The sequence below is a fragment of the Poecilia reticulata genome, chromosome 7 (genome assembly GCF_904066995.2).
Source record: "Poecilia reticulata chromosome 7, P_reticulata-male-v2, whole genome shotgun sequence".
Lineage (NCBI taxonomy): Eukaryota > Metazoa > Chordata > Actinopteri > Cyprinodontiformes > Poeciliidae > Poecilia > Poecilia reticulata.
Genome location: NC_088836.1, coordinates 9,942,543 through 9,968,431, shown reverse-complemented (window position 1 = coordinate 9,968,431; position 25,889 = coordinate 9,942,543). Strand labels below are relative to the sequence as shown.

The 25,889-nt window shown below is 39.1% G+C and overlaps 1 protein-coding gene across 3 annotated transcripts in view; it reads right to left on the bottom strand.

Annotated features, from left to right (window-relative positions):
* celsr3 (cadherin, EGF LAG seven-pass G-type receptor 3) overlaps positions 1–25,889 on the bottom strand; it is a 107,017-nt gene that overhangs the window by 20,929 nt on the left and 60,199 nt on the right. For all 3 annotated transcript variants that reach the window (XM_008413213.3, XM_017305689.2, XM_008413214.3), the window contains 9 exons: positions 25,676–25,786; positions 25,376–25,544; positions 13,956–14,097; positions 12,572–12,692; positions 11,149–11,332; positions 10,855–10,956; positions 10,672–10,766; positions 10,046–10,255; positions 1,713–1,911 (listed from right to left, as the gene is read on the bottom strand). In XM_008413213.3, the coding sequence (XP_008411435.3) occupies positions 1,713–1,911; positions 10,046–10,255; positions 10,672–10,766; positions 10,855–10,956; positions 11,149–11,332; positions 12,572–12,692; positions 13,956–14,097; positions 25,376–25,544; positions 25,676–25,786 (1,333 nt within the window). The remainder of the gene's footprint in view (positions 1–1,712; positions 1,912–10,045; positions 10,256–10,671; positions 10,767–10,854; positions 10,957–11,148; positions 11,333–12,571; positions 12,693–13,955; positions 14,098–25,375; positions 25,545–25,675; positions 25,787–25,889) is intronic.

The window sequence follows — 25,889 nt, the reverse complement described above, 5'->3', positions numbered from 1 at the left end:
GCAAACCATCCCAAAATAGAAATTGCCAAGCCAAATGGCATCTTTACCAGCAATAAAATGTCTTAAACATTCTTCTTGGTCCGACTTTAATTTCTCAATGCTTGGAAAAGTGGCCAACACAGACTGCAAGACTTTGTTCACTGCGGAGTCAGTGAACGAAGCTACAAGCAGGTTATAACCCTAAAGGAGCCCAGAAAATGGATATCATCGTTCACAAGTTCTCCTTCTGTTCGCCGATTGGTCTGGAGAAACCAAAGTCAATGGGAGAAATCTCAGACAGAGCACTGAGGGGAGATGAGAATAAAGCTGAACTGCATGGAAAGGCATTTGCCCAGCTAGTTTTCCACATCGGGTTGATGGGGTAACAGGTTCAGAAAGGAACCACAGACATCTCTCCCAGGCCAGACTAGACACATCAGTTCATTTTAAATCCTGCATCGTACTCAAAAATTATTATTATTAATAATAATGTCACCAAAAGCTGCTAATGCTGCTCATCTCACGGAGACATAAAAGAAAAGCTACTATTCTTTTAAAAACAGATATAAACATTTGTTTACCAGTTGGTTTAACAGTTAAAATAGAAGAAAAGTGAAAAACCAACAGACTCACAACCAGTTTACAGGAAAGCATAGAAATGGACTCATTTATCTCCTTCCCAGCTATCAGCAGTGTGGGCTGCTGACGCTGTGCTGCTGTTGGTGTCGAGCTCTCAGCTACACAGAAAAAGCTGGAAGACATTACGTTCTGTTTATCGTTTACGTTTTTGCACCGTACAGAACAAATGTGTTCGAGTGAATTGTTTACAACCCATAAAATATGGAGCGGCAGCACCATTTCTTTGGGATCATTCTTTATTCTATTTCTATGCGAACGTGTAAAATTATTAGGGCTGTTGCAAACGAATATTTTAGTAATCAAGTAATCTATCAATTATTCTTATGATTAATCGGGTAATCGGATAAACAAAAAAAAATAAAACATTGGTAAATCTAACATAACAGCAGTATTACTAGTATTACTATCACATATGATAGTAATCAGTCCAATTTTTCACATTTGAGGTTCCCTAACTATTACTTTTCTGTAGTTTAGAAAATTAACCTGTAACAATAATAGCTCACTTTCTAAATTAACCTGAAGAAAAGTTATACAAAAATCTGGAATTATATTCAATGTAATAATAAAGAGGCAGACTCACAAATAACCATTATAAAAAAATGTCTATACTCCAGCTTTCTGTTGTATTCATCTTCAGTTTAATCTGACTAATGTTAAAACTAATATTAGCTCCTATTAGTGTGTGTCTGCAGCATGTTTGCATTCCTGTCTCGTGTTCCTCAGCGTGTGTGAGTGTGTACGTCTGGCATCTGTTATTCTGAATGGTGCGTTGGCCAGAGCGTTCGCGCCTCAGGGTTTTTGTGCATGTGCTCATAGAATTAGCTGCTATGTTTGAGTGGGAGTGTGAAATTCAGTCGTTTTGTGCTCCTGCCAAGGGCTCCGGCTGTGCCATCATCATTTGCATTAGCGCTCTTCATCTCCCGCTTCACAATGAGTCATTCTGGTTGATTTCACAGCAGAGATTTTGAGAATTATAAGAAAACCAAATCGAATTTTCTGCAAAGATTAGCACTTTACAAGCGACCCGTTCGTTTTTATTGGTTTTGACGATACCGTGCGTCCGCCTGCGAGTGTGATCATCCTATTCTCACCTATGTTGGGGGAGACCAAGGCCACAGGGTTGAGGTAGGTAAGCTTCATGTTCTGGGCGAGGTTCTTGGAGTACTGCTCCAGCAGCTCCGTCAGCTCAGCCGGACCACCGCCGAGAAGGTGATTCTGATTTTGAGCGAGAGCCCGCCAAAGCCCGGAGGTAGCGGGACCCAACAGCACGCTGCAGCCTCGAAGGACATTCTGAAAGCAGCAGGAACATGAACAGTCAGAAAATGCAGATAGGAACATGGTGCAAGAAAATTTGAACTGTTGGAACATGGTCTCAACTGGAACTTTATGCTACAGACCAACACAAAGTGTAGCAAAATTGTTAAGCGGAAGGAAAAATGAAATGGTCACAGTTTTTTTACAAATCAAAATTTGGAATGTGTGGCGCGGTTTTGTCCTTTATTTTATATAATGTCAAACATTTTAATGAACTACGAGATGCTTCCCTGGCCACGACGACGGAAAACATCCCCAGCCCCCACAGCCTGATACTGCCTCCACTATGCTTCACTGTGGGAGATGTGATATGCCTTCTTGGTGTTATTATGATTTGCATGCTGGCCAGAAAGTTTGATTTTGGTCTCCTCTCACCACAGCAACTCTTCCACTAATGTACGTTGACCCCATACATCGAGGGATGAACAACCAACAGTCTCTTGCACCTGAGCTGTGAACCTCCGCAGCTCTTCCAAAGTTACAGAGGGCCTTTTGGCTGATTCCCCGACTAACTGTCTCCTTATCCGGCCTGTTGGTTTATGTGGACGGCTTACTTGTCAGTCGCTTTACATTTTCTGATCTTTTATTAAAGAAATATTCACAACGTTCTCTGACTTCCTTGGTCTTTATGGTGCCGTTTGTTCACTAAAACCCTCTGAGTTCTTCACAGAACAACTGGATTCACATTAAGACCAAATTAATGGTCTCTCTCTATTACCCGTGGCTTCATGAGTCGAAGCATAACACGTCCTTATTAAACACTTTAAAGTGTCAAACTCTTTCACATCAAATGTAAATCTTGGATGTATGAGCAGAGAAATGAAAAGGAACCGTTTCTGTTCTTATACAGCAATGTAAACCCTTTCAGCTGTGTTTCACCATGAATGACAAAAATGTAAGCTGAACGTTAAACCAGACAAAATCTTCATTGCAATTAAGAGCCGGTTTCACCAGCGTCCGTGACGCCTGTCATTTCCTTTCGTGGCGACCCTGGATGGAAGCCAGTTAGAGGCATCGCAGACAAAGGCCACAGCCTTGCAGACTCCTCTGAACAAAGAGTAATATTTGAGGCGGTGATTCTTTGCAGTCAGGCTGCACTGAAACTAATAAACTACTGCAGTGTCATGAAGGCTCAAGGGAGGAGAAAAAAAAATACATATGACAACCTCCAGACAAACAAGGGAAATTACAGACAGTGCAGTATTAGAAGAAGGTGGTGAAATGCTCAGGGAATTAGGAAGGGTGTAGAAGAATGAAAAAATTAAAGAGATTGAGGAGGAATAGGAGGATGGAAAGCAGACACAGTTGGGATGAAATAGAAAAATTCAAACCAGCAAAGGAAATCTTTTGGGGCAGAGATAAAATACATGACTACTGAAGGTTTCATACTTTTTGGTATACTTGATGTTGCTGAAATGCAGTTTTGTAGGCAAGCCATGAGTCTTTTATTGTCTTTATTGTTCGAGCTCCCCGGGTTCTACTCATGTTTTGAAATATGGTTTTCAGAACATGATGAAGTTGTTTATTTATATCCCTACATCAGTCATCATCATTACATAGTCTGCTGGTTATGATATATTTAGCACTAAAAGCAAATATGTAAATAATACATATCTACACTTTTGATGATAAAAATAACCTAAATCCAAATCACAATCTTGATATGTCAGGTCAGACTTGCTTGAGTTTGTAGCTAAAGGAAATGCAAGTGAACACAATCTGATTTGTTTTTCTTAGTTTTGGATGCTGTTATGGCAGCAAATGTTAAAACACGCACAATGAATAAAGAACAACACAATGAATGAATTACTCTGTAGTAAATAAAGGAGAGAGGATGTTAAGCGTCTGACTGAATATAACAGGAAGTGCTTTTATTTTGACAAGCAGGAAGTGTCTGGATAATTAGCTCTGCCAGCTTAGATTTTATTTAGCTCATAATAAAATACTTAGACTGATGAAATGTCTAAAAACACTGAAACATGTTTCTATCTGCAAAATAAAATTAAAAAAACAATAATTTCCATGGTTAAATTGGCATTCGGTCAACCTTAGAATTAGACAAGCACAGTGGTGGGAAGTACTTAAGTACAATTTTCGTGTATCTGTACTTTACTTAAGTAGATTTAATAATGGATACTTTCTACTTTCACTCCACTACATTTTACAGTAAGTATCTGTACTTTCTACTTCACTACATTTCTACAAAACTTTTTTTCCATTAAAATGTGAAGTTCAGGGACTTAAGGTGGAGCTGTAAAATCCAAGCAATAACGTGACTTACGTGTCACCTATCGCCTCCCCCTTTACTCGCACACGGCACGGTGGTTTTCTCTGAGTGGGAAAAGATATCTGTTTAATCCAGTGTTTCTCAACCTCTGTTCCGTGGCACACTAGTGTGCCGTGGAAATTATTAAATTCCACCTACGGTACCGTATTTTCCGGACTATAAGCTGCTACTTTTTTCCTGAGCTTTGAACCATGCGGATTGTAGCCCGGTGTGGCTTTTCTGTGGATTTTTCTTCAACCACCAGGGGGCTCTCTAGCATGAAGTGAATCATTAGAAGTCAAAATTGTAAATCAAAGAAGAACGCGCCAATTTTCATTTAGAACAACCACATGCTAGCAGCAGGCATGACGGAGAAATGTTTTCAAAATCATATGATGCAGCTTTTAAGTTGAGAGCTGTCGATCAGGCACTACAGGAGGGAAATAGAGCCGCTGCATTTAAGCTCGGTGTGAACGAAACCATGGTTCGGCTTCGGAGACGGAGTGCTGCGTCCAGCAGATTTATTAGGACGCAGCATTCTGCTGGGTCCTAATGGAAAACCGAGAGCAGCTTCCAGTTTTTTTTTTGAAGGTGCTAGTATGGTGCGCTCTATAGTCTGAAAAATATGATAATTGGTTTTAAAAGATTTTTTGAAAATGAATTATCTGCAAATAATGCCATCTTCGAGTGTCTGCTGTAGTAGTAGAGGTGTAATCATGAAATTTTCTTATCACTAGATGGCAGTAGGTACAGAGCATTTTACATTAAAACGAGAATTAGTGATGCATGAATGTTACAGGTAACTGTGACGACAGTGATGGAAAAGACAGTGAAGCTCAGCAGTAGTTGGAAAGAACATGAGTCCATTTCCCACAACATATCTGTGTGAAGTGAGCTTCTCAAGCCAGGCTACTATAAAAACTAAAACCAGAGAGAGACTGAGAGCTGTTGAGGAAGAGCTTTGTCTTTCTTCAATTTCTGCCAGGAAATCGGCTGTTTTCATCCAAACATGCACATGTTTCACACTAGGTGGGTAAAATATACAGATATTGACATTTTGTACATGCAACTCTTCATACTGTAACAGTGAATATGAAGTGAAATGTTTCCCAAATATTATTGCTTCTTTCAGAATAAGAATTATTATTTTCTGTATTCCGGCTATAAGAATGCTTGTGGATTAGTTTGTAAAACACTTTGAAGTTTTCTACAACTTGTTTAAATTTAACACCACAGTGTTGTATTACTGTTCAGGTGTATTTTTGAAGTAGATATGTTAAATGCAATTTGAAATAAGAAATGTAAAATGTGATAAAATGCATTTTGTGTTTATTCGATTCCTATTCAAGACACTTTGATAAGAATGACTATATATGTAATATAGGCGGCTACAGAGTATCTTTGTTTCCATTTTTGGTTGGTGGTGTGCCTCATGATTTTTTCAATTAAAACAATATACCTTGGCTCAAAAAAGGTTGAAAAACACTGGTCTAATCGTCAGTAACATAGTAGCGTTGCATAAATCATGAGATATGGCAACATATAAAATCAGCAGCGCTTCGCTTTCACAGACTGTGGGGACTTCGTCCAACTTTTAGCGTCACTTGGAAAGGAAAGCTTAAAGAAAGGTATGATCTGTGGACGTGATGCTAGCAAAGCTAGCTGTACTGACTGAGACACACATGTTGCATCTGCGATGAAAAAAAGTTGTCACTCGTGCTGAATTATTGTGTGGAGGTGTTGACTGAGGTGTCGCAAATATGGAACAACGCTGTGACCAAAGTCTGCAATGTAGTGATATGACATTCAGGAACGATCCGATTCTTCTGGACGGATCTTTACTAAGGTTGATAGGACTGAAACCTCACAGAGAGACGTTCTTTGTTCTTGTAATGCTCTTCGTACACTGCAGTAGCTATTATTTTATTTCATTAAAAAAAATATTTATTTATTTATTTAATTGGGAAATAAATAAAACAGGAACGTAAGAACGCAGAACATGCTCATTGCTCTTTGTTTTTGTCTCCTGTCATGGTGGCAGACATTGCAGCAGGAGGTAGGATGAGAACAGTCACCGCTTGCTTGGTTACTTCTTGCTTATTGTTCCTTGGACAGTGTTCATAGTTGAGCATTGTTTACCATTAATTGCTATGTTTAATGGTGCAGACAGTTGTGGTTTCTGACATTGGCAATATGGGCAACCACCCAGGGCGTTATTTTTTTGGGATGGCAGGAGACCTCTGCAGATTTTGGCACAGAGATGAAAGCAAAACAGAATGAAGAAGAGTTTGAATTGATACTGGTTCAATTTATTTCAGCTCTAAGTATTTAATATCTAGGTGTTTTTATGGGATTGTGGATCTTCCAGATCAATTTGAGAAGCAATTTTGATAGGTGCACTTAATTTTATTGTGTCATGTAGCGCGGGGTGCAGGTCTTGGTCTTGATTTGGTCTTGGGTTCGGTGGTCTAGACTACAACTCTGCTACATGGCTCCTTGGTTCCATGTCCTCCCCTGCCCACCCTTTCAGTTGGATTTCTTTCAAAATAAAAGCTACTAGTGGCAAAAAAGTGAAGTTCATACTATTTTAGGACATAATTTCCATCTCTGAAATTATGATGCATAGAATCACAGAGTCTAAACTATGTTGCAGAGAGAAAACACAATAAAACATAATAAAAACATGCTTTATCTGTGGCATTGTTCATTAAAATGGCATATTAATGTATTAAAATTAAATACGATCGATTACATACGATCTTAATGATATTAGCGATTAGGTAATGCATTCAGCAAGTACTTTTACTTTTAATACTTAAGTATTTTTAAAAGCCAGTACTTTTTTACTTTTACTTAAGTAAAATGTTAATTTGGTACTTTTACCTTTACTTGAGTACATTTTTGTCTGTGTATTTGTACTTTTACTTAAGTACATTTTTTGAGTACTTTCTCCACCATTGGACAAGCATCACAATAGCAATAAGTGAAGCCAGTAACCCACTCAAAAAGTGTGGAGGGACTGAAGATGTACACTCAAACAGATTGACACTAATAGGGTGTTGTTTCCCATCCTGCTTCTTTAGTTACATTAAGTCTAGCAGGAGGAAGAGGCTGGGAAACAAGGTAAAAGGTAAATCATTTTGCAGAGAAAATAAATGACAGGCTGAAAATGAGGCGGCGTGAACGTAATTGTTGACAAATTGCATGTGCCAGTCAAACAACAGGCTTTAATATTCACGCTGTTTTGAGCAAAACAGTTTTAATCACATGATTTCTGGTTCTACACAATTTATACTAAAACGGCAATTAATACCCCAAATACAACGTTATCATACAGTAGCCATAATTACGCTAACATGCAGCTCTATAAACTGACATAAGGGTTCTATTTAAATAATGTGTATTGTAATAATTACAGTTTCAAATGTTTAACATTCAGATTTTTCCAGAAAACGTACAGTAAGGACTCCAAACGGTGCTGTCATCCACAGATCCATTTTTTAGCACAGCTTGATCTTGAAATGTTTTACATCTTCTTTATTCCTGGCTGAAAACTCTACTGTCAATCGTGCCTTTATTCATTTTTCCTGTAGCTACAAATCTCAGCTGCCTCCACCGTGTTACTATAGAAACTGTCCTCTGCCTCACCTGCTCATGTGGCCTAATAGCTGCTGTCTAAAGTGGGGTGTCACCTGTTATCAGATGTATATTCTTGGCCTTTTTTGAGTAAAAAACAAAAACAAAAAAACACTAGGCTGTCTGTGATTGTGCTTCAGAGATAAACGCTTATTAACTTTAAAGAGACAACATAAAGACAACAGGACTGCTTCACACAGGTAGAGCTTCAGATTACAAAGCCAGTGATTTCAGGTTTTTGTTCAAGAATAAGCAAAAAATATATATAAAAACTACTATTGCACTACTGTGGCAATGCACAATGGATTTATTGCACTATAAAACAGCTGAAGGTGTAATGGTGATTTATTGGCAGATGAAATGTCAGATAGGAGGTTCTTTTTTGGTTCCTTTTGGTTTCCCTCTGTATAGGATATAATTTATGCTGCTGCTGGGTTGGCATAGAAACTGCCTTTGTCAGACAATCACGTATTTGGCAACAGGGAGAATTTGAGCTACATTTGGCATTAGTCTGGGCACCACACTATAATTAGCTGCACATTTACTCTTTAAAATGCAACAAAATTAAGTTTATCGACACCTCTCAGTTTTTAATAGGATAAATCTCTTTGACAAAAGAAATACAGCACACAAATAATTGAACATTTTGCCAGATTTAAACATGGATTAGGTTTGAAATTAGGCACACAAACTTGAAAATATAGGACGGATTCTTTTGCTTCATTTAATTAGAATCTTGTCGGTTTTTCAGCATTTGTTTACCTCCACAGGGTGTGGCTACGTCTGTCAGGAGACGGATGAAATCCTGAGTTTTAGCAAAGACTAATTATTTTTACCAGATTTGTAAATCAGAGAAAACCGTTTCACTTTTTTTTTTCTTTTTCATGCGCTATGGACCTTATTAAAATGAATAAATGACTCCCTAGAAACTGAACAGCTAAAGATTACAGAGTGAAAAATATGTGGTAGTGTTGGATCACCACTAATGTGCATAAAATCTTAAATGTGTTAAGAAAAGCTGGATAATACTGTCATAAGCTTCGTCACCACTGACTTTGCTAGAAAGAGATGCTGTGAACTGCTGTGGTGTGTAAGAATGTTTTCGAGTGACAGTGATAAAGCAGAAAATGAAAATATTTTTCATGAAAGAAGGCTCTAAGTTCATGTCTTTGCAACAACAAAAAATTTAGAGATACTTGAAGCATCAACTGATACCTCGCAAATGGAAAAGGTGACTTTTTTAAAATTCAGTTTAATTGTCTTTTTCTGCTAAATTTGAGAAGCACATTAAATATTTGAAGAACCCAAAAGAAATGTCTGTCAGTCGACTGTGATCGCCTCAGCTGGCGCATCCTCAGCTGTCAGGGTTGCAGCAGGAGAAACGAGATTCTGATGCGTTTAGTTGACATGTTGCAATCTCTCCTGGGTTATGTCAAAGCAGCAGCACTTCCCATTTCAGAGAGGTAGACATCTTATTTTAACATTGAGTCACCTACTCTGTCCCTTACAATGGTGCAGTCTATCAATCATGTGCAGGCAGTGCTTAGAAAAAAGCAGCTTTTTCAAACTCAAGGTAAAATATAAAGCAGTGAGATCGAGACGAGGTTTCAAAGTGAGAAATCTTAAAGCTAGCTAACATCAAAAACTAGCATACTGTGACTGAAAGGTCTCGTTAGCCTACTTGTTTGAATAAATTATTAATAATTGTTTTAAGCTGTGCTTAACTGGTATCTCAAAATACCAGCTATGCCAAATTTCAAGTCAAGTCTTGAAGCTCAGTGTGGCAAAATTGCAACACTTAGCAAATAACAGAAATTACCTGTGCATAGTGATAATTAGTTTTCACACTGCTTGAAAATCTGTGCAACTTCTTTTAATCATTTAATAACTTATTAGTCTGAAGATTAAAGCATTACACGTCATCTTCTCAGTATGTTTCACACAGGAAAATAATTGATGGTGCACCAACTCCAACCTGCATTTCCTCTGTAAGTAACCATCAGCAACTTAACTCAACATGGCAACCTAACTTTACACATCCAGAATTAAAACAGGAATACTAGCATTAGCACCTCAGTAAAGCGGGCTATTTAGCAGTTTAAAACTGGAACTAATAAAGGTAACGGCAATCTGCGTTCGACGTATGCACACCACACGCACGGGAAATGCTGGAACCACGTAGATAAAAACAACGTGACAGTCCGTTACCTCATTAAAGTGAGCGTCCTGAGTGGCGGTGAGGCCGAAGCCGCTCTGCTGGGTCTCAAATGTCAAGAGGCGGGAGAGGAGACGTTCGGCAATCTGCAGGTCATTGCCGTAGAGCCGGCCGGTAGCCTCGGTAACATCCCTGAGTTGGTGAGCAAGCTTCTTCTCCATGATGGTGTTGAGCTCTGTCTCGTTACGTTCCAGGGAGTCAAGCTACACAAAATAACAACAAAAAAATAGAAATGCATCATTTACATCCTCGAAAATGTTAATAGGATTTCACACACAAAAAAATATTAGCATGGAAATCTCAAGGTACTCAAAGTATAAGCTACAAACACTATCCTTGATCCTAAGAGAGAATTTAATTTGGTTCACCAAAAGTTATATTTCTATTTCCTTCCCTTACTTTTCAATACAGTAATAAATTCACAGATTAGCATGTTGATGTCTGAATGAGTTGGTGACCATACAAAACAACTTTGAGCTTTAAAAGGAGACAGAATGAATCAGACGCAAATTAATCTTTTCACTCATCGCCCCGTTTTAAATGAATAATCTTGTACAGTCGAATGAAACCAATAAACACAAGTATCTCATTGGGTACGTCTGTAAAGTCGTCTACATACAGCAATGTTGAGCTCCACAAACGGAGGCGAGGTGCAGTTGTAAAGGTCGGGTTCCAGCCACCCTCTCTCCGCATCACAGTGTCTGATTGCTGCGCCTGACGGAGGCAGAAAGGGAAGCTTTAAAGACGTTGCTTGAAACGGACAAGGATTATAATGGGGCGGCATTAATATGCGCGTGCTGACCAACAGAGCCTTTGGGGCAGGGGACGGCAGCAGGAAGGTTAAACTTGGTTCGGGGCCACCAGATCCCCTGAGTGATGGTCTTTGGACAGCCATCATAGATAACTGCAAGGGGAAAAAAAGTTTTACACATCAGGATAAAAAGCCAAGCCACTGAAATTATAAGATTTGAAAATAAACCAGCAAACGCAGACACAGTCAGAGACGTCCAAGCAAACGAATCAGAAATAACAGACGCTACGAGAAAAAGAAGGCAAAATGAAATAGATTTGAAAGGATTAGTTTCTTCCTTCTCACCTTCACATCCTGAATTGGTGACTTCGGCGAAAGGGTTGTCACACATGTTGCACTGGCGGCCAATCACGCCAGGCCTGCACTGACACTGACCCGTCTCTGGTTCACACGACCGTGAAAAGGAGCCCACCGGGTAGCAGTCACACGGGAGGCAGGTGTCAGAGGCCCGAGGTCGATAGTGAAACTCCTGAACAGAGAAGACGGGGTCATGCAGTGACCGCACTCCCCAAACTCAGCCTGACTTTTGTCAAAAATGTTCTGCAGTTCAGTTTTGGAAACGGTATCAACACATCAGGTACGTACAGGTATGTGATGTGGGAAAATATCTGGAAATTTGGACAAATTCGCTGTGATGCAACATGATAAAGGTGAGACATTTTGGTGTAATTATATAATTCCCCTTTGGGAATAATAATAAGTGTATTTGAAATTACAATAGAGTTAAAAAAAAAAACTTTTTCTCCACGATTTTTCACTTTCCCACTGCTTTCCAGATCTGCACCTTCACATCTTTCCCTGACAGCAGAAGCTTAACGATCGCCAGAAGTGCATCGACTATTGCTTTTTTTCTTTCTGTGCACTCAAAAACAAAAGCAGCAATAACATGAATTACCAATCCAATGTCAAATTAGCTGTAGGCGCTGTATGAGCTGGATTTACTGGACATACAAGTGCCACTTTGCGGCAGGAAGGGGGGGTGAGAGGTGTAATTATTATGGAAACACTGGCCAGTGGAGAAACACAGAGGAGAAGCAAAGCAATGCTTAGACATTGATCTGGATCATTGTACAAAAATCTGGAGATTCTCCAAGTCTCCAGGAACCATAAAATGTCTTCCTCTGGGATGGGTATAGATCTGTCTGTGTCTTTGTGTGTGAGTGTGCAACGTGTGTGTTAGGGTCAGAGCTGAGGTCAATATCAGAGATTAAAGATTGTGGTCAAAACATCAGATTAAGTGCAGGGTATATCTGGGTTAAGCACACAAACATTTTACAGCTCAAATAAATGAACAGAAGGTAGATGTGTTGAAACGAAGGACTCGTCTTACAGCAGTGTGTCTTGATTAGTCTGTAATACTCTGTGACATCTGGCCTCAGCCACCCACCGCATGTTTTCCTCTGTTTTTAGGTGAACTTTGAACCAAAGAGCTAGCAATTATTTAATAAGTTTTTTTTTTTGGTTTTTTGGGGGGAAAAGCTCTAGTCCATTTTTAATTCAAAACTGTTCAAAGATCTGTGTCTGATGTTGCCTCAGCTGCCGTGTAAATAATAAATTACTTTTGTTTCCTTCAACCGTTCTTTCGTGTTTCTGTAATCAATACACACACTTTTCCACTAAATTTTTGATACTTTTTTTTTTTTTTTTTGAAATATTGCAGATGCACGGGTTGCCCACAAAACCAAGCTGTTGCGTTTGCGTTGATTACCTTGCAGTGACAGTGTCCACTCGTCTTGTTACAGTCGGGGTCAAAACCTTTGTTCATGTCACAGTGACAAGGTCCACAGGTGGGAGATCCCCACCAGCCCCTGGGGCACTGGTGGTCGATCCTGCGTGTTGAAAACACAGACAGCAGCAGACGAGTGAAGCAGATCAACAATATGCATCGGTAGTAGTGTCAGTCTGGCAATTTTTTTATTCTGAAATGACTCGAAAAGAGGAGACTTTAAAGTCGCAGCTGAGTCTCTGCTCCTTACAAATAAATCTCAAGGCTTTACAATCAAGTATGAAGTTTGAGAAGTCATTGAAAAACAGATTTTCATTGGTTGTCTGCATCTCTTTATTGCATCTGGCAGGAAGTTACTTTGAATTCCTTCAATATAACAAACACAAGATGTAATTGATCTGGGGAGAATGCATTCATTGACTCCTCCATTAGTGCATATTTGCTTTATAAAAGACAAACTGCTTCGCTTGACGATAATCCTTGATGGGAGAACAGAGGCGAAGAAGAAAAGACTTTCCTCACAATTGAAACGTTTGTACAAATTACAAGCCTTCCCTCAGGGAGAAATCTGATTCACCTGTCAACTTATTTAATGTTATTTATTATGTCAGGTTTAGAGATGATTGAGAAAAAAAAACTTCTCAGCATGTTATTGCACCACATAGCCTGGTTTTACTTATTAAAGAAGAATTTGCATAACTTAAAAACAAATTTAAGATCAGAAAATCTTCAAGCTGCATTTCATTTTTTTTTTTACATTTCTTCTTTTCTCCACTTTATAGTTTACAGTATGTGATTAATGGGGCTTTGTAAGTGGCAGTACATGCATATATGTATGAACACTGATTATATAAGAGACATTTGAAAAGATCAATGAATCAAACTTCTAAATTTAATCGTAACAGATTATTAGAAGATATTAGAAGAAGTGTTTAATTTACTAGTATCTGTCAAGGAGCAACTTAAAGGAAAACACACACATTAGTTGAACTGCGAATCACCTGAACTCAAACAAAGAGCAGATGATGTGGAAAAGCCGAAGCGGAGTGAATTTCTCTGAGAGGCAGAGAGCTCGGTGTCAGGTCAGAGTCACTCTCGCTGTGAAAAAAATTGAGCGCACGCGTGAAACCTTAACGCGCGAGAGTATCTTCTGACTCCTGCCTGAACCTGTCCCGCAGTGAATTACAAGCAGCACCGGAGATGTGGGGCAACAAGTCAGAGAGGGAGCTAACAAGACACACCGACGCTCACCGAGCTTAAATGGTTTAGACTTCAAAGTACTTCAGACGCTGTTGACATCTCACAGGTAAATTGGGGTTCACTTGCTGAATCAATTAAGCTTGTTTGCGTCTACGTGTGTGTGTACCTGTGCTGGCAGTACTGCCCGTAGTGATTATCTCCACAGTCACAAATGTATCCGTGGGAAGAACTCGGCTTCCGGTGGCACTGAGCCTCGTTTTCACACGGGTTCAGGTGGCAGGCGTCGGTGCAGCTCTTCCCGTAGTACCCTGTGAACAACAGAGGGAAACCGTTCTTAAGCAAAATATGCAACTTTGTAAACGGGTGCAATTGCCAAGTTATTTATATTCACAATTAATACAAAATATTCCGTCTTTTACAGATCAGTGAATATATTTCAACACGTTTTCGTGTTGAAGATGTGACAGATCAAAGAAATCACGTTAGTAATTATTAGTCAGAAGATGTGAGACGTTCTTGCAGACAAAAAAAAGGTTTCATGACAGAATGAGACGTATAGAGGCTTGTTCAAATATGTCTACAGACGTATTCAAACAGCTGCAACAATGAGACTTTCAGCAAACTTTGCATGTTTTCAAATCTCTTTTAAAACGTCGGTCCAGTCGGAGTCGCTCTCTCTACTTCCAGACTGCTAATGATCTGAGTTTGCACGAAGCAATCGAGAGCAGATTGTTTTAGTCATAAATACACATTTTTCGTTTTTATGGTGTCTTTATGATCAGCTTAGATTTCATTAGAAACAATCCCTAAACAAAAAGTGGTTTTACTCGCTTACCTTCACTCACACAACATTAGACAGTTCTAAATAACACCGTTCATACACAAGACAATCTAAAGGGCTTTGCAGGAGATGAAAGGAAAGAGAAATAAAAATAAAGCATAAGCATGGAAGCAATTCTTAAAAGACATATAAGTTGCAATGCAGATATGAAAGATATCCTTTGATATTTATTCATTAGTCTGATCATTTGTGATCAAAAGCTGCAGTAAACAGTCCGGATTTAAAGGTACAAACCGTTTCTGTACATCTCAAGTTTTAAGGCGGTTTGTTCCAGAGCTGGTGAGCTCAGAAGCTAAACACTGCCTCATCTTGTTTAGCTGTGGTCTGAAAAACGCTGAGCAAGCAAATCTCCAAAGACCAAAACGGTGCAGAAAATTATAAATTACTGTTTTATACAATAATAGAAATATTACTGTGAAAGCTCTTGAAAACAGAGGGAAGAAATAGTTTCGATATCCTAACTATGTATCAAACTTAAATTAAAAACCCTTTCAGTTAATCAGAGACATTAAATATTCAATTTGCTAAAAAAAACATATTGACTAAATATTACCATAAAACATTTTTTATCGTCTTTATTGGGCAATTTCACTAATTAAATCATTCCTTTTTATAATGACCCCCAACTACAAGTTTACATAGTAAAGCACTGATCATGAGAGAAAAACCAGTGGGAATGAATAATTAATAAACATGAATTTATCTAAGCAACACAAACTTCTCTCTCTGGTAAGAGCCCCCAGGTCTCCAGCAGCATATATACTTTAAAACACTCCAAGGTAGTTGAAAACACTTCTGCAACACACCGACTGCGCTCCCTTCAGAGCTGCACCTGTGTGTTGCGGTGAATGAAGCCGTCACTCACTCCAGTGCGATCCCCAGACACTCCACACAAAACACACAGCGGCCTCTTACATGGTAATAGAGGCCCACACATGAAGCCCCTTTTTAATCTAACGACTAAAGCGGAGTGCTTCATGAACACTTTGGGGTGTGTTCATGAACAAATGGAATCAGCTTCTCACCAAGGGCTTATTTTAATACGAAAATGACATAATTGGGCAATTTAGTCTTTAAGGAAGGGTTATTTACAGAAGCAATAACTCAACTCTGGGGTAATAAACGGTAAAACACCTTTAATTTCGGGAGGTGAATAAAAGTTTCTGGTATATTGACTGAGATGGAAACAGTGAATAAAAAGACAGTTTTCCTTTAGTGTAAAATAGATGTTTAGAATAAAAATATCGGAGGGATTTCACTTATCCTTGGGATAAAGCATTTCATTTTCTACTGATTCCAGAGCAAAAACAATTCACATCATTGTATTATGCTCTGTGTTTATATGCTCATAAAGACATTCACTTTTAGGAAAATCTTAAAGCATGACTTATTTGTTGATCTGCTATAACAAGCATATTTTGCTCCGGAGCCCCTTTTCCTGTTAAGAACGTTACCAACACTTTGAGCGCTTCAGATGAGGAGAAATCTGGGACACCAAGCATGACTGGCTGGTTTTAAAAGAAGTGATAGGTTTATATTGTGGTGTTGTTGAGATGTGTTTGTGAACAAACTGAGCTTAAACAAAAAGAAAACATTAAACTCACACCATCAGATTGTAACCATGCCAACACAACCATCAAGTGAAAATTATTATTCGCACTTCTACAAAGTAGACTTGCCAATTACTTTAAAACTTTAATTTAGATAAAAATGTTAAATATTTTCATTTATTTATGCTGATACATCTAACTAATTATTTCCTTTCTTCAGTAAAGAAATACTAATCATATCTATGGTATGTGTTAAAATGTATGCATTTATATAAGGACCTTTGATGATTTGGAGCTTCGTTTGAACACCGGGTCACGTGACTGTTGAAGAATATACCATATTTTCCGGACTATAGAGGGCACCTCACTATAAGCCGCATTTACAAAGTAAAAAAACACAACTGGAAACGTACATATAAGCCGCACCAGGTTTTCCGCCGCTCTCGGTTTTCCACAAGGACGCAGCGTCTCCAACATCGAACCATGGATTCGTTCACGCCAAGCTTACGTACAGCGTCTATTGATCTGTACTGCTAAATCGATAGCCTTCAACTTAAAAACTGCATCATATGAACTTCATGTTGTTTCCGTGATGAGGGGGTATGAGTTTGAAAACATTTCTCCATCGTACCTGCTGCTAGCATGCGATTGCTCTAAATGAAAATTAGCATTTTCTTCTTTGATTTCCAATTTTGACTTCTAATGATTCACTTCCTGCTAAAGAGCCCCCTGGTGGTTGAAGAAAAATACACAGAAAAGCCGCACCGGGCTGTAAGCCGCATGGTTCAAAGCGTGGGAAAAAAGTAGCGCCTTATAGTCCGGAAAATACGGTCACATAAATGTTAACATCCAAGGAAACAAGGAAAACATACACGTACAAAAGGAATACAGCGGCACAGTTGAACTCTTTGTTCTGTTCATACACAATGTGAGAATAAAAATGCACGTATGCACATATCGGGTTAAAATGCAACTTTTGCAGGAAGATCTCACACTGTACCCAAAGCATCATCTTAATCGGTAAAAATCTCTGCTTTCACCTGCTTAACCCTTGTGCGTGTGAGGACTGAGGCAAACATAGAGGACTATGGCAAATGATACAAGTTTTACATGTGTGGGGTCAGTTGGACCCCATTTCTAGACACAAGGGTTAAAGCAAACAACCACAGCCTCCAGGCTCCCTTTTTAATTTCACAGCAATGAACTGAGGGATTTTTGTTATGGATTGAAGAGGCACTGACTGATGCGCGCAGCTCACTGAGCACTTCTCTCCCCTCCCTCTGGAGCCGACAATGATGTGTGAGGTGGGCTTTTGTGTGTTTGTCTGTAGAAAATGCAGCAGAGAGTCTCCATTAAGCCTTTGGCCTTGGACTGCAGCTGCAGATCCACACAGCTTTTCAGCGACTTCTGCTTATTATCTCCTACCTTCGTTCTTTATGAAATTTAAAAAAAAGAAAAAGTACATATATAAATTAAAAAAGAGAAATCGAGTGTCATTGATTTTCTAATACAATCTGCATCACATTTCTTTTTAGTCATCCTGTCTAAAGGTTGTGAGTTATGCAAAGAAAAAACTGAGGCGCTTATATTTTTAGTTTCCAGTTCTGGATTTTTTCCACACATAAACAAGAGTTCAAGCAAAATAACGGCTTAAGAAACGTAACGTAATCGTCTTTCTTTTTTCCTTTTCATCTCCTCCCGGGTGCTCATCATGCACACACTCGGTTATTCCGTCAAGCGTATACATCTTCACGCTCTCACCATGGAAACGGGCTGAGGGAGGAACCGGCGGCCTTGGCCGTTTTCGGATTCTCGTAATGACACTGGCCTTGTCACAACAATAGACACAGATAGGGGGAGGTTTGAGTCTGGGAAAACAACGAGGCATACATCATTTGAAGTTAAATATGTTTCTGACTTCCCAAGTCAAGGTCTATAAGTTTGTTTCAAAAGTTATGCCCACTGAGCTTTGCTTGCATCCGGAGTGACTCACCGTTCCTCGTCTGACTTTGTTGTATCACAACAGCAGGTTGACTTTCCCCAAAAGACTTTAATCAGGGTAGATCAATAGGCCATCTGTTCTCTGAACCAGCCTTTCTTCTCATGTGTTTCCAATGGCATCTTTGACTCTACAAAGGTCGCGAATGCCAAAGTATCCAATCACCAGGACAAAACTGTCACACCGATTTTACTGCTTGAATCAAACTGTCGAATCTTAAAACACATCGAGCTCACATGACGAGACCATACATGAAATAGTGTGGTCTCGTCAAGAGAACAAGACGTGAGAAGACTTTGGCTTCATTACTTGGGAACGTGCACATTTTTTGGTTCACACAAATGTGACATGCAGTACAAACCGTGTTTTAAAGGCTTTGTAGTCAGCGCCTGTTAATCCAGTCCAGGGCTTGAGTTTACTGCAAATTACCTTGTTGGTTTTGAAGTTCTATTTTACTTCCTTCCATCTTCATCAAATGATTTTATCTTTGGAAATTTAAAAGGGTTCAAGAAAGAAATGCAAGCAAATTGTGTGTCTACAGCAAACAAACTGATAAGATCTAAGGTCCAATTTTTAAATGACACAAAACTGCTTCAAGTTTTATAAAAGCATAATTCATATATAACTGGATAACAATCGCTGGCTGATAAATTTCTAATCTTCATAGTCAATCTTGGTCAATAAACGCCATTCTCAGGTGTGAAGTCGTTTGTCACAGAGAACAACGTTATCCTGATTCAGCAGCTTGAGGAGATCCAGCACCTCCTGCAGGTTCCAACACAGAAAATGTAGCTCGAAACTCATAAATCATTTCTCCGTCCCTTTTTGTCCCTGAGGGATGGAGCCAAACAAACTGCAGCTGCGCGCCACACAAAAAACAATAACCTTCATTCAGTTCTTCCCAGGAAAAAAAAAATATCCTCAGGTACAAATATACATATGTTTTGTTTTTTTTAGTTGTTTTCAATCACCGACATCATAACAAATAGTCCCACTTCCACTAAATGACTCTTTCCTCCACAGAGATTGTAATTGAGTTGGTTTTTAACCAACTCTGGGAACTCAATTCAGTGAATTGCATGGCTGTAATTTATCACTTTAGGCCGAATTTTCTTACAGCAGAAAATTAGCCAGTGGCAACTGTCTGACGCCGACATGCCAGGTAAGCAAACGCCTGTGTGGATGTACTTCCAGACACACAAAGCGAGGAGCTGGAAAAGCTCGCATCTTTGCGCAGAGCCTCGTCTCAGTGTGGTTTACACAGAAGGCATCTGTTCTCCACGTAGGAGGCTGTATCGCTCAAATCTGAATAACTGTCAGCAGTGTGAAACTTATTAGGCTTGGCCCAGCACGAGGCTAAAAACACACACACGTAAATGAAAGGGAATTATTCACACGGCACCTCTTCTCTTCTCCCTCCCATCTACATTTATTAAAGTTTGATTTGTCTCTAAGCAGCATTCATTGTATAACACTTTTAAATTTTAATTCTTATTGTGCTGATGAAACATAATGATAATGAGAACGTCACCCTGAGCAAGTTTACAGTAAATAGGTGTGCGCACATCAAGCTTGCAGATCTGCGTGTGTGTGTGTGTGTTCATGTATCTGTAATCCCGTCTAGGTGTGAAAACATCTGTGCGTGCTCCCATCTTAATGAGTCACGGTGTTAGCATTTGCTTGCAGGCTAGCAGAGGATGCTACAGGGATGCAGCGCCTCTCTGCTTCCTCCCCGCGCTCCCACACCCGAGGCTCTGCTACAACCACACTCTTATTCAGAGCACATTCATTTTTCCTTCACACCATCCTCTTTTACTTTCATCTTTTCATTTCTTTTGATCAACTACTCCTCTGTTGCTAACTTTGTTTCAAGTTTCCTCTCCATCCACTGAACTTAGCAGCAGCAACATTTGCTAGAGCTGTTGAGGACGGGTCTTCAGTCGCAACAGAACATTTTCTTAAATAGTATCTACCAACAGGAAGTTGCTCACAGTGGCTTTTGTTTGATCTGGGCTCCAAAAGTTTATCGGAGTAGCACAATCGCATTTGTTTGTAAAAGAATATACACACAGAAAATAACATTTGAGATTCAAAAACAAATTCTGTTTGAAATGTTTTAGACTCGCATTGGTGAGACTCAAACAACCAATGTAAGCCTGCCAGCTCCTAACCAGCTTCCAATCTAAAACAATTAACTGGACACAGGTAGAGCGCCCTCTCTGTGTCAGCAGTGGCGGAGCCAGAGGGGGGGAGATGGGGGCCAGTGCCCCCCCTGTCATCTGATTGGCCCCCCTAGTGGCCCCCCCAGATGATTGACATGTAACAGCACCAGGTCATTCCTGTACATTATTTGGAATCATTCTAAGCCAACCTAATATCTAAAGAAGAAAAACAATAATAAATATATCAAGAGAAAATGTATAAAACTTTATATAAGCCCATGTGACATAAATAAATAGATTTTTATCAGGCGCGATACCAGCCTCCTTTATACTCATAACAACAAGCTGATATTCTTCTCCTGGGTGTTTCAGTTATGCTGCGCTGTGGTGCAACTCAAAGGCTAAAGCCCTTCATACCTGGTGGTTGTAAAACACCAATAAGTTATGTATTAATCCTCCGCAAAAAAAACGAAGAGGGGCCGACAATGTTCATAGTTTGGAGCAGAGGTGGCGCTACAGTTTTTTTCGTTGTCCGTCAAAGAAAAAAAGTAATTTTATTTCCAATTTGTATAGTCATCAAACGAAACATTTATTATTTCTCTGCTAGAACGTTTTTGAAATCAGGTAAGATTTCACGAAATGACGTGATTAGAAGACGGCAGAACTCTGATCGTTTCCTGATCCCGCATCACTTCCCTCAGCGGAGAAAAACCCCGCAGAAGTGGATCAGCTGCTGGACGCTCCAAAGCCTCTGGTCCGTTAAAGCGTCCAGATCAGAGGTGATTCTCTGACTGATATTGTTCTTAGTCTGATTAATAATTAGCTCCACGATGTCCTCTGTGCGTAAAGTTGAAACTGTCTGCGCACCAAGTGGTCAGCTGCGCTTCATCACTGTCTGGACAGAAACCAGCGAACTGCTCTCTGTTCTTATTAAGACGAGGGAGAGGAGGGAATCTGACATATTAACTAGGTTAAGTTTTTACTGGTTTTGCTTTTAAAACACCATTAACATAAGCAGTGTAACTATATATTGTATATTTGGCGTTTGTCATCTCATGTGTGATTAACTGGAGCATTTATGCACATTTATTGCCCAGCGCACTGCGCTTGTTTCTGCCTAACGGATCTGCACTTTAATTTCTTTCCTCTCTCAACAGTCAGCTGTTATTCCTCTACTTAAACTATAATAAGTAGATCACAATCTCTTTAGGTTTTCTCTGTGTGCTGCAAACTCATTAAATGTAAACTCATTAGAAGCCCGAACCACCATCAGGCAAATAATTCTGGTCCGACCCGAAATATTGTTACCCGTCAAATTACCTGTCAAGCCAGAGCTTCCTAACCAAGGTGTCCATAACTCTTCAACACGCTGTCAGCTCCCGGTCAGAAAGACGCATTTAGTTCAGTGTCCATGAGATGATATTCAGAAAGGATCTTTTATTTGATTGATTTTAGTTTCCTCTGCGATGAACTCTGCGTAAAGTCTATCATGTCTCCATGTGCACCAGTCAAAGGTGTTAATTATAACATGACAGAGGGGCTTAAAAACTAACCAAATATTCAGTTTGGTTATTTTTTAAAATTATATATATGTGCACACACACATTTAAAATTTTGCCCCCCCAGAGGTAGTCCTGGCCCCCCTTGGCCCCCCCAACTTTAAAAGTCTAGCTCCGCCACTGTGTGTCAGTGACGGTTCTGCCCCACACAGAGGCTGTTTGGGGTCTTTTTGACAAATGATGGAAGAAGACTGATAGATTGATAAGTGGAGTGATGCAGCGTCTACGGTGATGCAAGAGCTGCACCGGTGTGTCACAGAAAAGAGAGAGTCACAAGATGTTCCTACCCTCATCTATGCTCTGTTTAGTGACTGAAAGCAGACCACTGCAGATCAGCAACATGTTAGCTTAGCTGCTTAGAGCTCCAGCTTTGATGGCTTTTAAGAACAGAGGGGGAAAAAGAGAGTTGATTTTATTCAAAACCGGATGGGAAAACGTTTCATTTTAACTAATAAAGACATGATTCAATGTAATAAACGTTTCGTTCAATACATTTACAATTGGAGTCAATGAAAATGTTGCCAGCATAAGGTTTATGTGTATCTGTAGCAGCTAAACATTTTAGATGGTTAACTCTACTTTTCATTTAGTTTTAAGATAACTTAGGAAGACAAAGAATGAGAATATGAAGAGAGGCAACTAAAAAGAGAATCAGCTTTCTGATTGAATAATGGAGCCGTCTTTTCTTTCTGTTCTCCTTTTCCTTTTTTCATTAATATCCCATCAGACCTTTGGTTCCCCGTTCTCCTTTAATCATAAGTATGAATAACATGCCTTAATCATCTCTGCTCAGTTGGTCTTGCATGTTTAATCAATACCTGCAGAACTGAACTGCAGCTGTCGTTAATAAATCTCTGAATTATCACCAGATGTCTGTTCGTCTTCTCTCTTCAGCTTTCGCTGTTGCCTTTTTACTTTTCCTGTTGGGTGTGCAGCTGTCATCTTAATTTTTCTGCACTTTTGTGTGAGCTTTTAATGCATCTATTCCCAAATGTGTCACAAGAGTTTTCAGGCTATTTGATGTGATTTTATGTGCCCTTGCGTTGCCTCAAAACTTTCATTTTTGCACCATTTCTGCCATGTGCTTTTTTTCCCCCCAACTCATTAATCATTAAAATATTTGGGCGCTTTTGTTCCTCCTCTGCATTTTTAATCCTTCCTATTGTTTCTCTCCATCTCTCCACAAATACTATATTTTCAATTTTCTCTCATCTGTTTCCCCTCCCTCCTCCGTTTCTTCTTTTAATCATCTTTTTCTCCAGTGTGGTAATTCCGCCTCATTATATTTCACCTAACCAAGGGGATTTGGAAGTTAGCCTGGCCTCAACCTCTTTCTCTGGCTTCAACTGAGAGCTCGTTATGTTTACTTAAACATCAGTTTAACCCAGTCAGAGTGCTGGCAGACCCCTACAGAGAGAAGGGGGTGTAATAATTTAATTTCTCCTTCCATTTCAGAAAGTCTACCTAACTTTTTTTTTTTTTAATTCAATAAAAAGGACACTTTGACATACCTTTCAGGTAAGTGTGTCCTGAAGGACACATCATCATGCAGCACCCATTCACACCTATTAGCAACTATGGCAAAGATGCCATTAAAAAAGCTGCACTTCCAGCCATTAAACAGTCTCACACTGATAACGTTGGGAAATGTCAAAACTTTAATTTGAATGTTTTTATCCGGTGAAGAACCAAATCTCCTGTTAAGAACTAATTGTGAAATTCTCGGTGCAATAATCAGCAAATCCTGCAAGTAAAATACATTTTTGAACTTCATTTTTTTTCAGTTGATTACAGGATAAAAATTATATGATGTCCTATTACTTGATTATACTTAAAAAAAAAAGAAAAAGAAAGGAAAAGAAGAAACCAGAATGAATATGCAATGCAAGTTAGGAAAAGATTTGCTGAACTTTATAAATCAGAAAAAGAAAAAAAGACAAAAGTTACTTTGACAAAAGGATCTATATTTCAGCTTTCCAGCACAAAGTGACAAGGATGGTAATGAAAGAAAACAGTTTCTGTAGGTTTCAGTAAGTAAACCTCTTAATGATCATTTGATTTTTTTTTTTGTGATGCTATGTTGCCTCAGAACTAAAGTGCTGTAAACAGAAACCCTTACATTGTTTAAAGATTATGATCAACTCCTGAAAACCTTTATTTCAATCAAATCCAAACCTTGTAAATTATGAGCTTTTATCACAACAAAGTAGCTGGAATTAAATACTTAATTGGAACATTTTGACTTCATTCCTCTGAGGAAATGATCAAGAGTTAGATTTTGCTAAATACTTGTTTTTCAGGGGGTTATTGTGAATCTTAATGTTTTGGATTAAATTCTTTCCTACAGGTCTGTTTACTGCTCCTTATGAAGGGCTCTTTGGTTTTGTCAAAGTACAATAGTGCTTAAATCCTGCAGTAAGAACTACGACAATTGTAAATAAAAGCTGTAAGTTAATAAAACAAAACGAGCAACAAATTACATAACTAAAGCCCTCATGAAATAGTTTTAATATATTAAGCTTTTTGGTTTGTTTCTTGTGAGTAATAATTGTGTAAATACATAAGAACACAAGAGTTCAAACTAAAAATAGCAACATAGAAGAAAAACGTCAGATTTTAGGGAACCGTCTCTGTTATAGATTGAAATCCATGTTTCAAAGTGTAAGATTAAACTTGATGTTTAAGAGGACGCACTCATTTTCGCTGCACATTCGCTTTGTGATCATGATGGAAGAAAAGCTCATAATTACAACATCTCCAAACAAAATGAAACCAGCAAGATTTCTATGAAAAAGATATAAAAATAATGTGGTTAACAGGAGATGTCAGAATAGTCGGTTCAGGAAAAAAAGAGAATCTCATCAAAATAAATTAATGTAGGCAACCCAATTTCCAGCTTCTGCATCTTTACACAAAACAAAGTGAAAAAAAACAAAAAAGCCAAAACAAAAAAACATCTATACTGTCTTGTCTTAATGTAATAAAGTTTCAACCAAAGAACTAATCATTTCATAGCAAGAAGTCTTTTTAAATGTTCAAAATGGGGTAAAAATAAATAAATAAAACATGATTGTTGCTGCTGTGTTTTTTTCACACACGCTGAGTGGTCAAAGTAAAGGATCCAAGTCGTCACTATGAAGACCTTTAGCTGTGTTTTCTGTGAAGTGTTTGCACGTCGATGTCATAAAATATTCACAGCAGAAAACGCATATCTCTTTAAAAATATGAGTGTTCGTTTACACTTATGTTTGACCAGTAAAATCTTGAATCAAAACTGAGTAAACCATAAATCAGAAGGCAAAGCAATGCAATAATAATATTCTTCATATTTACAAACGGAATTAAGCAGATGGTTTAGTTAGAGTTAACTGAGCCTAAGAGCCCAAGAGCAAGTGTTTCAGTATTATGACATCGTCATCAGCAGACTAATACATTCGGCCACTTAAAGCAGAAAACCAGCTGCGTGTGTCCTGACCTGGTTCACAGATGCACGTGTGGCGCTCCCAGACGTCGGTGCAGCGGCTGTGAGCTGGACAAGGAGACGAGACACAGGGGTTTCCGACATTACAGCCAGTCTCCACCTTGACAACCCTGGATGGGCGCGGGAGGGCGGGGGCATCCGGCCTCACGCCCAGACGAACTCCCTGCAGGCGAAGCAAGGATGGTGTCGAAGTGAGGTAAGAAATAGCTGAGAAGTGACTGATTTCCTCTGACATTGAAAGCCTCCATCTACCCATCCGCCGAAACATTAAAAATTCAGCGCATTAATCTTCACCTGTATGCATCCTTTTATCCCGTTCTGGACCTCGCCAGAGCCCAGCACTCCTCCGACATGCAGGTGTTTCACTTTCAAGCCGTGAATGTCATTTCCCACAATCACTGTTCCCTAATGGGGGCAAGCAAAGACACAGAGCTGAAAGGGTTAGTTTGATAAGAGTGCTGCTGCTTTTATTAATTATTTAAAAATGTATAAAAAAAATCTAATAATC